The 17,502-nt window shown below is 44.3% G+C and overlaps 1 protein-coding gene across 1 annotated transcript in view; it reads left to right on the top strand.

The window, feature by feature from the left end:
- Positions 1-16,497: 16,497 nt before the first annotated feature.
- LOC121284369 (collagenase 3-like) overlaps positions 16,498-17,502 on the top strand; it is a 38,622-nt gene continuing 37,617 nt past the window's right edge. The window contains exons 1-3 of the mRNA XM_041199794.1: positions 16,498-16,649; positions 16,788-17,026; positions 17,115-17,263. Of these exons, the coding sequence (XP_041055728.1) occupies positions 16,533-16,649; positions 16,788-17,026; positions 17,115-17,263 (505 nt within the window). The 5' untranslated portion in view covers positions 16,498-16,532. The remainder of the gene's footprint in view (positions 16,650-16,787; positions 17,027-17,114; positions 17,264-17,502) is intronic.

The raw sequence follows: 17,502 nt of genomic DNA, 5'->3' as shown, positions 1-17,502 counted from the left end.
ACGATCAGGTTTTCTCAATAGCCTCCCCTTCCGCCCTTTGTTCTGCTTGTTTTTCACATTGATAATAGCAGCTATCATAGAGCAGTAATCATTGGCGGGATAATGTTGTTGTGGTGGTGGTGCTGTTGGGATGGGTTTAACAGAACGTTATCCTGTCATAAACTGTCAGCAATGTGCCCATTAAAATTTAGTTGCTGTGAACAGCACTTTTTCTTTGTGTGCAGTAGCCTGCACTCACATTATTTATCCCAGAATAAGGCCTGTGTGATACCTTTCAGGCTGTTGCATGGCCATAAACCCATGCATCTTATCGGGAACATTGCTGGTTAGAATCATCAAGATCTATAAGCAAAGATTTACCAAGTCTCTAAAAATTCAATGCAGCTGCTTTAATTTGATTAAAAACCTTCAACCCGCTCAGCTGATTAACTTAATTGATATTTCTCTGATCACTTGCCCATTCCTGACATCAGGATCAAGTGTCAGAAACTTGTAAACTCAGTGTTGAATGGATGAACGTAAGTCATGCAGTGCTGTCAGAGAAAAAAATCCCTTTCTAGAAGCAGTTAGATTTTTAAAACCAAATCATCTGAATTATTTATTTTAACGTACCTTCTTACTTATGATAACACTAATGTTGACCAATATTATGTTATGTAGTCTAGATGGGTGAAGGCACATCTTGTCTGCACGAAGTCTTAGAAATTATAACCAGTAAATGCCAGAGATTAGACCAGAGACTGAATTGAAGCTGAGTGATCCTGAGTACAGATTATAGATAATTTAAATAATAGCTATGATTCATGATCTGTCAAAAAACTATGATTCAACCTTAATTAAAATTAAACCATCACAAAGAACCACTCTTCAACAATCAGCCTTGCCTGTTAAACTATTAAAAACACTAGGATCTCAAAATTGGATTGTGTTGATATTCGGGCACAAGAGTCATGATTCACAATTGGACTGTAACGGTCCCAGTAGAGTTAGGCAACGTGTAAATTCTTTGCTGCCTCCTCATTTCCATGATAGCAGCAATGCAGCCAAGGGCATCCTGAGGTGTTGGCTGGATGTATGCGCACAAGAGGGACCTAAGAACATGTGAGGCTATCGTGTGTTCCAAATCACCTCTGGATCATAAAGCTAGACTGTCCTGCTTGAAGGAAAGTGAAGGCTGCAAAAAATTCTTAGTTGAACCTGAAGAAAAATGGAGCACCTGCCCAAGGAGAGGGCTCGAAGTTTCAGTGATGCTGTACTGGAGGCAATGGCATTGGCAGTGCACTCAAGGAGAGAGGCAATATTTCTGTGGAGGAGGCCAGGGTAAGCCCTTTTGAAGGGAGTGGAGATAGCTGGCAAGAGAGTAAAATGCCTGGAGTCTGGTACAAAGTGGAAAAGGTTTAAATGTGTGACATGTATACCTGATCAAAATAATTCTAGCTACAGAAAATATCAGTCACAATTTCTAAGTAGGGTCTCTAATTGTCAATCCTGTTTCAATGGAAACTGATGTAAGATTGATCTACTGATAAACCAGTAAAGTGCTGACTGTTCCCTGACAAACAATTAATTACTAGAGTAAAAATGGATAACTGAAAGTGGCTCATCTATGGAAAATAAACAAGAGCTACTGTTCAGATATTAGTGTAGTTATTGTTACTTTTACAATTGAACTATAAAATTGAAATATTAACATATTGACCCAGAAAATGGTGAAGTGGGTCATCTCATATCGAGTATCATGAATTGGAGTTTTGGACCAGATTTTTGTGGAGTCAGGCTGACTCCAGTGGCCTTTAAAAATGGCGGGTGGGACTCAGATGAGGAAGTCCCGCCCCATTTCTGGCAGATCCCATTTTTACTGTCAGGGGAAGGGTACAGGTAACCTGAACTCAACAGGGCTATATGAAATTAGTGCTGAGTTCAAACAGATCCCATTTTCCCTGTTCCAAGGGCCTTAACCCACAGTGTGGAAGTCAAAAGTTTATGAAGGAGGCATAAACGCTTGTGAAGGGTGGATGAGGTCTGTTTAATTGTCATGATCTAAAGCTATTTGGATCAGGCCTTTAAAAATAAAATAAAAAATCAGACTGCAGCTGTCAGCCAGTGTTAAAAAAAAGCAGAGAGCTCCTGCTAGAGTGTATTGATTGACAGGCCATCTAGTGTAGACTAGAAAAAAAGCCATCTTTTCCTGCCACTTCAATAGACTGTTAATATTTCCCAAGGGCTGTTGTTGCCGATCACGAGCCCATTATGAATGCTTGCCTGAGTTTCAAAAGCTCTGAAATACTGATCTCAGCTGGGTTCTGAGTTCACAGTTTGATTGACAGTTTTTAAGAGGCCACTAAAGGATTTGTTGTCTTTGATGTGGTTAGTTAATAGAAGTTTGGTTATTTTTAACAACAGGTTGACCATTTGAGAGGATTTAAATTTTTTGAATTTGTTCCATGAATGAGAGTTTTTTTCTGTATCAAGTGTGTATGAGTGAGAGCTCTCAGATTGTTCGACGTTTATTTTTTTCATCACCACATGGATCCTGAGGTCTGCCCATCATGCATAAAGGGTGAGTGGCTATGGAGGTGCCATGGGGATATGGGAGCATAGAAGCTGCATGAGGGTATGAGTGGGCATGGAGCTGGCATGAGTTTGTGAGGGGCTTGGAGTTGTAAGGGAGGTATGGAGCATGGAAGTGGCATTATAGTGGGTGGTGATGTGAGGGTGAGGGCTAGAGGGTCTAACAGCCTTCTATGCAACAGGGCCAATGTCTCAGATAACCAAGATGGTCCTTTTAGCCAGACCGCCTTGGCTCTTGCCTGTTCCATGATTGCCTCCAAACTGCTCCTGAGGCAGCAGGCCTGACTTGATCATGCACCCATTTCCTGCCAGAGCAACCATCTCCTGCCAGAGCACAAATCATGTTTGCAGGGGTCTTTTCAGTGGAGATGGGTCTGCAGAGTCAGGAGATTTCCCATCTTGAGGTTCCCTTCTTGATGGTAAAAATCTGGCCCTTTATCTCACCCTTCAGATCATATATTTGAAAATGTGAATTGGTAACAATGCAGCAATGTCTTTGGGGCATCCGGAACATTGATTCAGTGGTCCATCTCCTTAATCAATTAAATTTAAGAATGGAAAAAGAGACAGAGAGAAGGAAGCAGAAGGAAATAGGATGAATTAGAGTCAAATTAGATAGGAAAATAAAGAAAGGGAGAGGTTGGATTAAGAGAGAGAAAAACAAAGAGACAGAAACGAAAGGAAGGAAAATATTTTGAAAGGTTTAAACTTAAACAACCTCTAGGGCTGACTTAATGGAGTTAGGGTCCACAGTTTCAATTGTTCCAATTCTGAGTTTCCAGGATCGAGTTTCACACCAGAACCACAAATCACATCATTACAGGATCCTTATGGCATGAAAGAAAAAGCCCCAAATGTGTGCCTGGAATTTATTGGTGGTTATGGAACTATTCCTTCTCACTCAGAAGTAGTTTTTGGTGAAACAAGCAGCAGAGCAGCACAAATCATCCAGCAATATGTGCCAATTTGCAACTCGTGGCGTATCACTTCCTTAACACAAATTATTGTCTTTTTTTAAGACTGCATTATTTTCCAGCACAATCTGGGCCAATTGTGATTAATACACATCCTAATATCTCCCCAAATGATTTTTTTATCCTATTTCTCTGTGAAGTGCTTTGGGCTGCTTGTTTTTCCATTAAGGTGCTACTTCACTGCAAGTTTAGTTGGACCGTCTCCAGCACTTGAACCCTCCATGCTTATTATGGACAACCATCTATATCAGACAAATGTCACTGATCACATCATCAATTGCAAAGATGATGCTTATAAAGTACTTAGCATGATGACTATAGCAGTGGGGACTATATTTTATGATTTTCCAAAATGATCAGGTGAACAGGAATTTGCAGTTCACACTTTGTTTAGTCAGGTTTTAAGGTTATTAATTTTAATTTCTATCTTCTGTGAAGGAAACATTTCACTCACCAAATGGAAAGTCACCTCATAATTCATGGATTTCAACAAATCTTTAGTTCCTCACCACTAAGCTGTGTTAATATGAGGTCCATGAGGGATCAATCCTATGTACCTATCCTCCCAGATTCCTCTACCACTATTCCTGGTTTTGTTTTATCTGATCAGCAGGGTGGACCTACCAGAGCTGGCACACAGTGATAAAGAGACAGGTGGGCATGGCACTTGGAACTTGCTGGACTGGCAGAATTAATGGGCGGAATTTTCCCAGATTTGCACTAAGTGTGTTAGCGGGTGGGTAAAATGATATTTTACCTGCCAACCACGATGATGGGTTTTCACGCTGTTTCGTCTCAAGCCCACTCATTATTTATGCACTCCTGGGAAACAAGCCTTTTCCATGGCGGGCAGGCTCTCATTCGCCCACCAACCATCACCCAGCCTCCACATCATGCTGGGTGCCATGTTTGAAGCCCTACCACAAGCACAGCCCTTATTGTTTCCAGCTCACCACTGCTGCACAGAAGACATGGTCAGCAAAGGAAAAAACACCACATCCCCCCACTTTAACACCGGGTCCCTCAAGCGACTGTTGGATGCTGTGGAGACCCACTGGGATGTCCTGTATCCTCGCTCTGGCTGCAGGATGGGCAGCAATGTGACCAATCCAGCCTGGTGGTCAGCACCAACGCCCTTCAGAAGAGGAAAACCATCCAGTGCCACAAGAGGATGAATGATCTCCTCCGTTCCACTCTTCTCATCACTGTCAACTCACACATTCACAAACCCAGCACACATCCACAGGGCCTTCACTCACTGCCAGGTCAAGGGGCATCGCCATTCACTCTCTCTCATACACCTTCATTGTCTTCATCCCGTCCATGGGACCATTCACCACCCATACATGCCCGTCATACTTATCCTCTGGCCTGGCCGGCCAGGACTTTGAAAAAAGGGCCATCCAGCTGGCCAGTGGGGATCTGGACCAGTCCTGTGCTGACGGTGAGGTCAGTGGCGCTCAACCAACTGAGGATCCAGCAGTGTAACATCCATCAGACAACCAGGCCATGAATGATGTGTCCTGTTTCACAGGCCACTGCCATGCACTAATTATCTCTCTTTGCTTTCTCAGGCAAATCTGCCAAACAACTAACAGGGCCCATGACCCAGGGCCTCCAGTCAAGCCCCAAAGAAATCTGGAGGCGCCCTCCCTAAAATCCCATCACAGCGCACACCCACACCCTCCACCAGCGCAGAGACACACACCTCGGTGGGACCTAGCTTTAGAGTAGCCCTGGGACCACAATCTGGTGAGCACATTGCACAGTCTGATCCACAGCAGGCGGCGACTGGGACTTCCCAGATCCCTGGCACTCGGAGGACTGCTGGAGGCCAGAACGTTGCTGAGTCCAAGTCAGAAGTCGAGCCTCTGGACTCGGTCATGTCACAGTTGCTGGAGCTGCAAAGGTAAGCTCGGGAATGCCAGGAAAGGATGTCCCCTGCACTCCTCAGATTGCAAGGCACGATGGAGGAGTCCGTCCGTCTTCAACATGAGGTGTTGGCGCCCACATTGCAATGCACTGAGGTCAACAGTGGTAGGGTGGCAGCCGCCATGGACACTTTGGTCCAAGACTTTGTTCCTACACTGCTGCACGTGCTTAACTCCATTGCTGATGCCATATTTGGCCTTCATCAGTGTGTAGGTGATGGGCCGGTGGGCAGCTTGACCTCATGCCAATCACCCCTGCTCCTCAAGGAGTCAGCCTGGGGCCCCAGGGCACCCATAGGGAGGAGGATCAGCAGGTGCACACTCCAGGCCCATCCATCCAGGTGACTCCAAGAGTGTCCGGCCAATCTGACTCCTCTCTTCCTGTGACCTCAGCAGTTCCAGCTCCACAGGCCAAGGGGGGTGCTACTGCCACACAGCAGGGCCCCAAAAGCAGGCCAGGGTCCTCCAAGAGTAGGCCCTTCAGAGGAGGCCCACTAAAGTCATCACAGACAGGGTGTCACAGTCAGCAGGCTACCTCCGCCTCCGCTGTGGATGTCAGGGGAGGAATAAGACTCAACAGCAGGTTTAGGACAGTTAAGGAGAATTAGTTGCACAGCTTGGGCACGGGTGTTAATCACTTGTACATAATGTTCACCATTGTCAATAAACTCCCAAGAATGTCTCCCTGCCTGTGGATCCTTGTTCTGATGAGCAGTGTTCTTGTCATTCAGATGTGAAAACTTTCTGCACAAGATAAAGGCAGGTGTCTCAGTCCAGGGCCTCTTCCCCGTGCTCTGTGCAGCCTTCAGACCACAGTGATGGTCCAGCCTCACTCCCTGGAAATGTTACTAATGTCTGCACCTCAGCAGTGCTGGTCATTGCTGCCAGAATGTAGTGGCCAGGTGCTACAGAGTTCTCTCATTCTCTTGGTGTGCTCTCAGCACCTGTAAAGAGGGGCTGTCCCCCATCTCTTCAGCATCTGTGACCAGTGACGCTATGCTCCAGCTCCTGAAGAGCTCAGGTGCTGAAGGTGGACAAAGCTTCAGAACTTCTAAAGTTTCATGGCTGCGTCTCTATGATATGATGCTGATCACAGAGCGCAAGTGAGCTGCCCTCAGCCAAACAGGAGTCAGACTCACTCAGAGGCTCTATGAAGATTTATAGAGTGTCCTCATTGCATGTTGTTACCATCCTCCTGCAATCGAGCGACTATTAGGGCCTCCACCGCCTCTCCATGACAGGAGCATTCTCACAGAGGGTATTTGCACTGCCTTAAGCCAGACTGGATTCAAACGCACACAAATGCCATGTGAGGATCTATGGTATCATCTCACTGCATGTCATCATCATCCTCCACAAATCCAGCAGCTATGAGGGCCTCCCAAGCGAGCCTGCCTTGTCTAGCCAGTGCGAGGGTCTCATCCCCATTATCGGCGCCTCCAAAGACCTCCTCACCCTCATCCCCGTTGACGTCCTTCTCATCAGAGGAAACGTGCAGCTCATCCATCTCTTCCTCAGCCAGCGCATCTCCCCATTGGAATGCCAGGTTATAAAGGGCACAGCAGATGGCAAAGATGCATGACATTAGAACTCTTTGAGGAGTGTAACTGGCAGGATAGATCAAGGGGAACCGCTAGATGTAATATATTTGGATTTTCAAAAGGTGTTTGATAAGGTACCGGATGTAAGGCTACTTTAAAAGGTAAGAGCCCATGGTGATGAGGGTAGTATATTAGCGTGGATAGAGAATTGGCTGACTAAAAGAAGACAGAGAGTTGGGGTAAGGGGGCATTTTCAGGATGGCAACCTGTAACTAGTGGAGTGCCACAAGGATCAGTGCTGGGGCCTCAGTTATTTACAATATATGTTAATGACTTGGATGAGGGAAATTAATGTATTATCGCCAAGTTTGGGGATGATACAAAAATAGGTGGGAAGGCAAGTGGTGAGGATGACACAAGGAGTCTACAGAGGGATATAGGCAGGTTAAGTGAGCGGGCAAAAAAGTGGCAGATGGAATATAATGTGAGGAAATGTGAGGTTATGCACCTTGGCAGGAAGAATAGAGGAGCTGAATATTATTTAAATGGAGAAAGACTGTAGAAAGCTGCAGCACAGAGAGATTTGGGAATCCTTTTGCATGAATCACAAAGAGATAACATGCAAGTTCAACAGGTAACAGGGATGGTAAATGGAATGGAGTATAAAAATAGGGAAGTCTTGCTAAAACTTTCCAAGGCACTAGTTAGACCACACCTAGAATGCTGTGAACAGTTCTGGTCCCCTTGTCTAAGGAAAGATATACTGGCATTGGAGGCAGTCCAGAGAAGGTTCACTAGGTTGATCCTGGGTATGGAGGGATTTTCTTAGGAGGGGTTAAGTAGGTTAGGCCTGTACTCATTGGAGTTTAGAAGAATGAGAAGTGACTTTATTGAAACATATAAGATTCTTAGAGGGGTTGACAGGGTAGATACTAAGAGGTTGTTGCCCCTTATGGGAGAGTCTAGGATCAGAGGGCATAATCTCAGAGAAAGGGGTCACCCATTTAAGACAGAGATGAGGAGGAATTTCTTCTCTCAGAGGGTAGTCAAACTATGGAATTCTTTACTGCAGAGGGCTGTGGAAGCTGGGTCATTAAGTATATGCAAGGCAGAGATGGACGGATTTTTAAACAGTAAGGGAATCAAGGGTTATGGGGAAAAGGCAGGAAAGTGGAGTTGAGGATTATCAGTTCACCCATGATCTCACTGAATGGCAGAGCAGACTCGATGAGCCAAATGGCCCACTTCTGCTCCTACATCTTAGGGTCTTATGGTCTTATGATCACCCTCTGCAGACTGTATTGCAGGGCTCCGCCAGACTGGTCCAGGCACTAGAACCTCATCTTCAGCATCCCAAGGTGCGAGCTGCAGCATGAGCCTCATTATACCGTCGCTCTGTTGCAGTCTGAGGCCACTGCACAAGTGTCATTAGCCATGGCTGCTGTGGGTAGCCCTTGTCCCCGAGGAGCCATCCCTGCAGCTTCTGTACACCCTGGAAGACTCCAGAGATCTGTGACTGACTGAGGATGTAGGTGTCATGCACATTCCCTGGAAACTGTGTGCACACCTGCAGGATGTGTTTCTGGTGGCCGCATACCAGCTGCATGTTCAGTGAGTGGAATTGCTTGAGGTTGATGACGTCCACTGACTGTAGTGATAGAGATCTGTGCACCACATGGGTGCAGTCAATCGCACCCTGCACCTGTGGGAACACTGAGATCAGGCCAAAGCCAATGGCCCTTGCATCCTGGCTGTCCCGGTCATGGGCGAAATGCACAAAGTTGTGTGCCTTGGAGAAGATGGAATCCGTGACCTCATGGATGCATTTGTGCGTGGTGGCTTGTGAGATCCCACAGAGGTCACCTGTGAAGCCCTGAAAGGAGCCTCTGGCATGGAAATTGAGCACCGCTGTCACTTTCACAGCCACTGGCAGTGGATGCCCTCCATGTCTCCTTTGTGCCAAGTCCTGCAGTAAGTGGCAGATGTGAACAACCAGGTCCCTAAACATGTGCAGTTGTTGGCGACACTGGTTCTTGGTCATATGCAGGAATGACAGGCGACAGCTTTAGATCCTGGGTGTCGCTGGGTGCCGAGCAGCCATGGCTCGCTATTGCTCCTGGGCAATGTGTGCAGAAGCCCCAGTGGCCCCTACTTTCTGAGGTTGCTGCTCCTGCCTTTGCGTGGCCAGTAGCCTCAGTTGCTCTCTCCTCCAACTTCTCCACTCTGTAGGCCATCAGGTGCACAGGTAGGTCACCAGACTCCATGCTCCTGACGTGGTCCTCCTGCGGCATGAAAGAGAGAGACATGGTTAGCATGGGGGTACTTAACACTTCTCCTGGCCCTGTGCGACGGCCCCTTAACACTTCCGGGGGAGTGCCCCCGAACAACGCCCTGACAATTGTTGCCTCCGATGCTCGGCATCAGTTGCCCCCAGACACCCCACCTGACAACAGTCACCTCTGCGGCTGGGCAGCAGTTGCCCCCGGACACCCGCCTCGACAACAGCCGCCTCTGTAGCAGGGCCGCTCTTCACACCGACCTCCTAGCTCGCCTGAAGGCTGCAAAGCAACAGGCGACCCTGGCGAGCTTTGCAGAACGATGCTGTTCACTCACCTCCAGTTCACCCAAAGTGCAGGCCGCCAAGTGCACATCACCAGGGTGCTGTTGTGAAACACATCGATGTGCAGTGTTACAATGAGCTCCCTGATGGCAATGGTTGGGAAACGCGGCCCTCCTTTGGTGGACTGAGCGGACGATCGTGACCTGCCTTCCCGCCATTGTGAAACTGATGGTGCCATATCGTCCGTGCGTGTCACCTATCACACCCGCTACCAGTGGGCATGGAAAATTCCACCTAATGCCTTCCTTTCTCTTTTTTTTCCATCTGATCTTACTCTTCTGAATTGTTTCCTCCTTCCACTTGACTGCAACCCAGCCATGTCCCAACTGATTGTCAAAAGCACAACCTTTTATAATTTGATTTTCAAAATAAATTCCTTCAATTGCATTTCAACCAATTTCTCTAATACACTGGCTTTCAATGTTTATGTACTGGGTGACAAATTAACGAATGGATCAGAGCAAAGCTCTCATAGCCTTACAATATACAGTCGATAATGGTTATAGAAAGTCAGGCAACTAGCAGGAGGAGGAGATGGCTCCATGAATATCCTTGTCTTAAACCATGGTAGAACCAAACACCAGCACAAGAAACTAGGCTATAATATTTGCAACTATCCTCAGCCAGAGGTGACAGATGGACAATCTTCTTCAGCCCCTTCCTGAGTTCCCCATGATCATATGCATGTCCACCTAATTTGGTTGTATGTAACATTTTAAAAGCAGCTGACTGCCCTGGGTACAGGTTTGGGTAACAGCCAGATTGTAGTGCTCAATGTCTTTAAACGAGATCAAACTGCCCCCTGACCAAGCTATTTAATGGATGTTATGACATGAGCATCTATCCAAAAATGTAAAAAAAAAATCCCAATTTTGTTCTAGCAAGAAAAAGTAAGATAAATTCAACCAGGACATTCACCAAATATTATCAGTAGTGCCATCAAGCAAGACCTACCCACTAATAATCTGCTTAGGCTCAGTTTGGGTTCCACTCAGTTATAAAACTCATCACGTCCTCAATCCAGTGTGGATGCAGGGATTTAACACCAGAAGAATGTGACTGTAGTTTCCCTTGATACCAATGTGGTTTCCAATTGAATATGGCATCCAGTATGCCTAGAAAAATAGAGGTTAATAGGGGTCAAAGAAAAATTCATTCAATGGAGTCATATCTGACTAACAGGAAGATCCTCATTATGTCAGAAGACAATTATTGCAGTCTCTGAATGCTGTTGCCACAGTTTCATAGGAGAGTGTCCTTTGTCCAACTATCATCAGTTGCTTCATCAATGACCTTTGCACTGGTATAACCTCAGAAGTTGGTTGTCCATTGTCAGTTCTCTCATTCTTCATATGCAGTCCTTCAGGATTGAGGATGATTTGGTTCTACTCTGGTTCAATGGGTTCTGAGATGACTGGTAATTTCAATACACAATCTGCAGACTCTACCACATGCAGGGCAGCTGCTGCTTGAAGGGTCCAGGCAGACGAGGTGTTTGGATATTTGCATGTTCTCTCTAGCACTTTGTCTTCGCCCCTTCCTGTTCTCAGTGAAGACTCCTGATGTGCTCGGTGCCTTCCCTAATGAACCTTCTCCATTTCAGTTGTTCAAAAGCCAAGGACATCCATGAGTCGGTGAAGATGTTTGACCACATCAGGGGTGCTGTGAGGAGAACACTAAAGCGAATCTGCTATCCTCCTGGGAGGGCCCTGCTGCAACGGAGCTCTGAGCAAAGCAGTTGTTTTAGGGAGTCTGATGTTAGGCAATCAAATGCCAATTCTATAGTGATCAACCCTATTCTCAATTCTTCTGATAAATAGGAAGCCTACAGGAGGACGTGAATACCATCCAGTCTTCATTCATAAAATTATTACATTAGTATTTCAAATATACCAAGGCTACCAAAATTTAATGAGGTTCAGCAGATTGATATTTGAAACAGCAAACATGCAAAAGAACCAGGAAAGCTTTTCTTCATGAGACACAAACCATCATTTATCATGTGGAAGTGGACCATGTTGTAACATTAGCCAAGAATATTTTACACAATATTATTCACAAAATAGTGATAGAGTTTTGGCAACTGATCCAATCAGATGCCGGAATCTGTTGACCCCCACAGTAATTTAACCCCATAGTGCAAGTATCCCAGCCTTTCCTCTCCAATTCCCAACAGCAGCTTAGGACTGTGTCTTTAATCTATTCTCAAACTACCCTGGGAATCTTCCCAGATATTCTTCAGATTGGCCCATTGGTTCCTAAGTATGCTAGGTTTAGACACGGTGCTGCTCTCGGCTGCAAGTGGGCCCCATCAGGGCAACCTTTGATTTCTCATTGTTAAGTTCAAGCTGGTCTAATTAAACCCAATGTCATAGATCTGCTCCTATCAGTTTGGGAACTTTGTTACTGTTTATGATGTGCCTGTAGTCTTTGTCCTGACCAGCCTAGGCGCCCTCAAAAGTGATAGGGCATTGCTCGAAAATTCATGCTGAGGAGTCACACTTGTTGCATCATAATAAGCACATATATCTAACCCTGTTATTTAATGTTCATATCCCTGGGATTTATAATGGTGTCATGGCAGGAACAGGGACCTGCCTTTCTCCAGAGTTTCTAGGCTTTTATTTTCAAAAGGACATCAATGCACTGGAGGAGATTCAGATGAGAATGTTTCTGGGACTTAAAAATGTATTTAAGAGCAAAGACTCACAGTTTTTATACTCTCTTGATAAAAGTTTGATGAGTATAATAATCCAAGCCTGTAAAATGCTGAAAAATAAAATAATACAGATGCAATTTGGTTGCATAATTTAAAATACGACTGCAGACTAGAAGATACAAATACAAATTAGGAAGCCTCAAACCTCAAGTGAGACTTGAGGGTAATTTTGGAGGGTAATTTTTAGCTTCATCATTCAGGCGCCTGCCTTTTAGAGGATCTGACCAATTTTCATTCCATTGGCTGGGTGGTGAAGTTGAGAATTAGTTCCTAGATTCCCAGCGTGGCATAGTTGTGGAAGGCACTTTCATTAAAAGTAATTCATGCTATATCAAACAGCTACTTGAGAAAGAGTTAAATATCCTCAGTTTATGCGTGGGACTGAAAGATCTCCAGGTAAGTATAAATAACAACTCTGGAGAACATGGTGGATCGAGTCCTGCTGGAGCCATGAAAACATTGGATGCAAATTTCCTCACTGTTTCTGTTATACTTACTCTGCTCGAATGTGTAAAATTGATTTCAAATGAGGAAGATATGGGTGGAAGCAATTTCTTCCACTTGTGCACCTTTAAATCTCTTCCCTCAAGTTTCCTTGATCTTTCTGGCCCCATATAAGTTGCGATTGACTAACCTGGTTGAATTTTTTGAGGCAACCATAAGCAATGTGAGCAGGGGAGAACATAAATAATAGAATCAGGCCTAGGCCATATGGTCCCTCTAAACTGCTCCACCGTACAATATGATCGTGGCTGGCCTTCTGTCTCAAGTCAATGCTCCCAATATTCCTTGATTCACTGAGAGATCAAAAATCTGTTTATCGCAGCCTTAAATGCATTCAACGATGGAGCATCCACAACCCTCTGGGGTCAAGAATGCCAAAGATTCAACACCCTCTGATTAAAGAAGTTTCTCCTCACCTAAATTCTAAATGATCAACCCCTTACCCTGAGACAGCCAGATTTTCGTGGAGTTGGGCCAACTCCCCAGTTGAATTTGTAACCCTATCAATTAAGTGCCTTCTGAAAGCCCATATAGACAACAACCATAGACACTTCGAGCTGGATTTTCACCATCGAAGCGGAAAGTTGAGTCAGGAAATTTCCTGTCTTAGCAGCCCCATCTCTTTTGAAAGGACACCCAGGCTTTTAAAAATGGCAGGCAGGACCAATTCCAACATTCCTTTCTAACCAGCTCGCTTTAGCACTCACCCGCCTCTGTGGTTGCCTCTGAACTGACTCTGGAGGCAGCAGGCCAGACTCCATTCCAACCCTGCCTCCCCAGAATGAAAATATGGCAGGTGGGTGCCCTTTTAAAAGAGATGGGGCTGCCAAGTTTCCCGCTTCGATGGTGAAAATCTAGCTCGAAGTGTCAATGGTAGTTGTCTATATGGGCTTTCAGAAGGCACTTGATTGATAGTTTACAAAATTATGAGTGGCATGGACAGAGTAGATAGTCAGAAGCTTTTTCCTAAGGTGGAAGAGTCAATTACTAGGGGACATAGATTTAAGGTGAGAGGAGAAAACTTTAGAGGAGATATGCGGGGCAAGTTTTTTACGCAGAGGGTAGTGAGTGTCTGGAATTCGCTGCCAGAGGAGGTGGTGGAAGCAGGTACGATAGTGGTGTTTAAGATGCAGCTTGACATATACATGAATAGGATGGGAATAAAAGGATATGGACCCCGGAAGTGCAAAATGTTTTAATTTGACAGGCAATATGATTGGCGCAAGCTTGGAGGGCCGAAGGGCCTGTTCCTGTGCTGTACTTTTCTTTGTTCTTTGTTCTTTGATGCCACAGACTCCATCTCAGCACATTGTGACATGTGATGTTGCAAATCCACTATCTTTTTTAACATATATAAGATAGAACCCTGAACATGAGAGATAGAGGTTAAAAAGGCCATTTAATCACCCACATTCCTAGGGTCACAAAATGACAGGCAGGAATTGTGCATAGCCTCTTCTCTTAGGCAGCCCCTTGGGATTCTGTATGATTTACTTTCACTCCAGTTGGATGGGTTCTGAAATAGCTGAAAAGTCCAATGCATGATTTGCAGACTCTGCCACATGCAGAAAGGTTGGGCTGATGAGGCATTTGGAGTTTTGTGCACTCCCTCCAATGCGTCAACTTCATCTCTGCCTGATGAAGTCTCTTGATGTGTTCAGTGCCTTCTGGAATAAATATAGCCAGGGGACTCCCATGGGTCAGCAGGCAGGGATGTTTGATCTCTTCAGGATGCTTTGAGGACATCCCTAAATTGCTTCTGATGGTCTCCTGTACCAACCAAATTCAAAGTAGAATAGTTGCTTCGGGAGTCTGGCTTCAGGCAAATGAACGACATGTCCCATCCAGCAGAGCTGATTTTCAGTGATTAGTGCCTCGATACTGTGCATGTTGCCTTGGGAGAGGACAAAACCCTGTTGGACCACCTTTCTTGCCACTGGTCTTGGAGGAATCTTGCAAAGGCACTTCTGATGGTACTTCTCCAATGCTTTGAGGTGCCTGCTATAAGCTGTCCAAGTCTTCAAAGTATATAGGTGCACTGTGTTCACTGCTGCTTGAGAAGCTGACCTTAATCTCATACTTGAGTCCTGGTCCTCAAATATACTTTTCCTCAGGTGGCCAGAGGCTGAACTGGCACATTGGAAACAATGATGAATTTTGTTACCTATGTCTGCATTTATCAAGAGGACGCTCCCAAGATACGGAAAATGGCCCACATTTTGCAGGATCTGCGATCTTATTTGATGCAGGGAGGTGTGCTGTGGGAGCTGGTTGAAAGAGGACCTTAGTTTTCTAGATGTTTAGTGAAAGGCCCATTTTCTCATATGACATGCATATAATGCCCATCTGGCCAGAAGTGTGCTGCCCTCCATATTGGATAAGGACAAACAAGTGGCATTCTTTACCCATGCAATCAATCCTGCCCGATACAACTCACCCACCCCACTATGGCACCTAATGCTGACACTAACCCAGTGATCACTCTCCCCCAGCTCCTGATGCTCATTCTGAGGTCAGGGTATTCACACCCCAGTCCTCCAATCCCTCTTCAGAGGCCCCAATCCAAAATTTGAAGTTTCCCATTCCCACATGCCCTGCTGTGGATTGTGAGTTGCTCCCCAGGCCCATGCTTAAACTTGGAGCATCCACTTCCTATCAGAGCTCTGCCTTCATTATGATAAGATCTAAGACCCAATGTTTGGGGTTCAAAACCTTCAGGCCTTATTATTTGTGCATACAGAAATATAGCTGCAAGGGGCTGGGGATGGGAGGGTGTGTCCAAATGTTGTCACTCCTGAGACTCTGCTGCTTGGGTATCATTTAAATAATGAATTAACACAATGCTTACTTCACAGTTAGTTAATGCTGAATAAAGCCTACAATTCATTTGCCAAATATTCACCAGCAACTATTTTTCCTTGCAAGAAAATGTTGATTCCCTTCTGGGGTACAGTGCCTTACCCAAGCATTATCATCCAAATGCAAATATTCGCAGTGCGCTTTGGTAAGCTGTTCTCCCCTGGGAGATATTGCAGCTAAACTTGATTCTGTCTTCATTCAACAAATACACATTTCCAATCTGGAGCAGAAAGAGTCCTGACTGTCTTTTCCTTCCTTCACTTTGGCCTTTTGAGGCCTTTATGGTTGCTGTTAACTAGTTAAGCAAAGAAAGAGTGGGGGTCAAATCTGGAACTTATCTTGGCTGTAATGTTCAACTACTCAATGATGAATCAAGAAAGATTCTTTTGTGTACCTTTTGGTCATTTTAAAAAAAAAATCCTTTCTGGCTTCTTCTGTTGCCAACTTGCTTTTACTGATTGAAAAGGAATGCTTGTCCTACAGATAAGAAAGTTTTATCAGTACTGCAGCATCAGTGCATCAACTTGGCTTTATTAAAACCATCTAATTGCACATGAACAATGTTTATAATTATCATATGTGTAGGATATTTCCCAATTTAGGGGACTTACCTGCATTCAAGAGTATGTCAGCCTGGGCCAATGCTTTTTTTAATGAATTATACACCCAATTATTCTTACATCATTCCCCTCCCAATTAAATTGTAAACTTTCTTTAACAAGAAATGAATCATCAAGGTTTTAAATAATTGACTGCAGGAAGATTTCCAGCCTCAGTAAGAAATGGTTTAGTTCATTAGGAACAGCTCTGAAGATGAAAAGTCTTTGTTTTTCACTTTCTTTTCTTTTTGTGAACATTGTTTCCTCTTTGCCTGTCTTTCCTCAAAGTGAAACTAATGAAATATCTCAAAGTGACTTGAACTATGCACAGGTTTGTAACATTTAGCAAACATTTTTAAATGTGTTGAGAGGCTGATGAGTTTTATATTGTGATAATTTTGCTTTTTAAAACACAGAAGAGAGGGATCGATGAAATAGATTTGATCTGATCTTTTATTCTTTCAAACAGAAATATATTAAACAGTTTTATACCTTGGGAGATGGCTCTGAAGGTCTCTTAGAAAGTAAGGACTCCCTATCTGGAAAGATTAAAGAAGTGCAACAATTCTATGGACTGCAGGAAACAGGGAAACTGAACCAGGAAACTATGGAAATAATGAAAATGCCTCGATGTGGGTCTCCTGATCTTGCTCAATATAGACTCTATCCAGGAAGACCTCGATGGAGAAAACCATTTGTCACATACAGGTAAAGAATTCAAGCAATGTACTTCTTTCTATTTTAGATTAACAAACAAAAAACTACAATGATAAAACTATGTTTTTCCTTCCTAAAGAATAGTGAACTATGTACCTCAACTAAGCTACTTTGAAATAGAAGATGCCATATGGAGGGCTGTGAATGTTTGGCAAAAAGCAATTCCAATGAATTTTGTCAGAGTCCATCATATTGAAGCTGATATCATGATTTCATTTGAACAACGTGGTATGTTATTGTTTTTAAACTTGTTGCTCATTAGCAAGGGAGTAACTTATCTTTCATTTTTTATTCATTTTCTTTAAATTCACTTCACAGTAACATAGACTGTTTAGTAAAACATATATATCTTATGGACTGAGTCTATCTGAAATTTAGTTATCATTTAATAGTAAGTATTATTATTATTGATAGTGTATATCCTTGTTCGGTGTTTGTCACAATTGAGTTAAATTTGAGTACTTTGT

This window comes from Carcharodon carcharias, chromosome 11 (genome assembly GCF_017639515.1).
Source record: "Carcharodon carcharias isolate sCarCar2 chromosome 11, sCarCar2.pri, whole genome shotgun sequence".
In the NCBI taxonomy this organism is placed as follows: domain Eukaryota; kingdom Metazoa; phylum Chordata; class Chondrichthyes; order Lamniformes; family Lamnidae; genus Carcharodon; species Carcharodon carcharias.
Note: the sequence above shows the minus strand (reverse complement) of the source record. Positions and strands in the feature narration are given on the sequence as shown.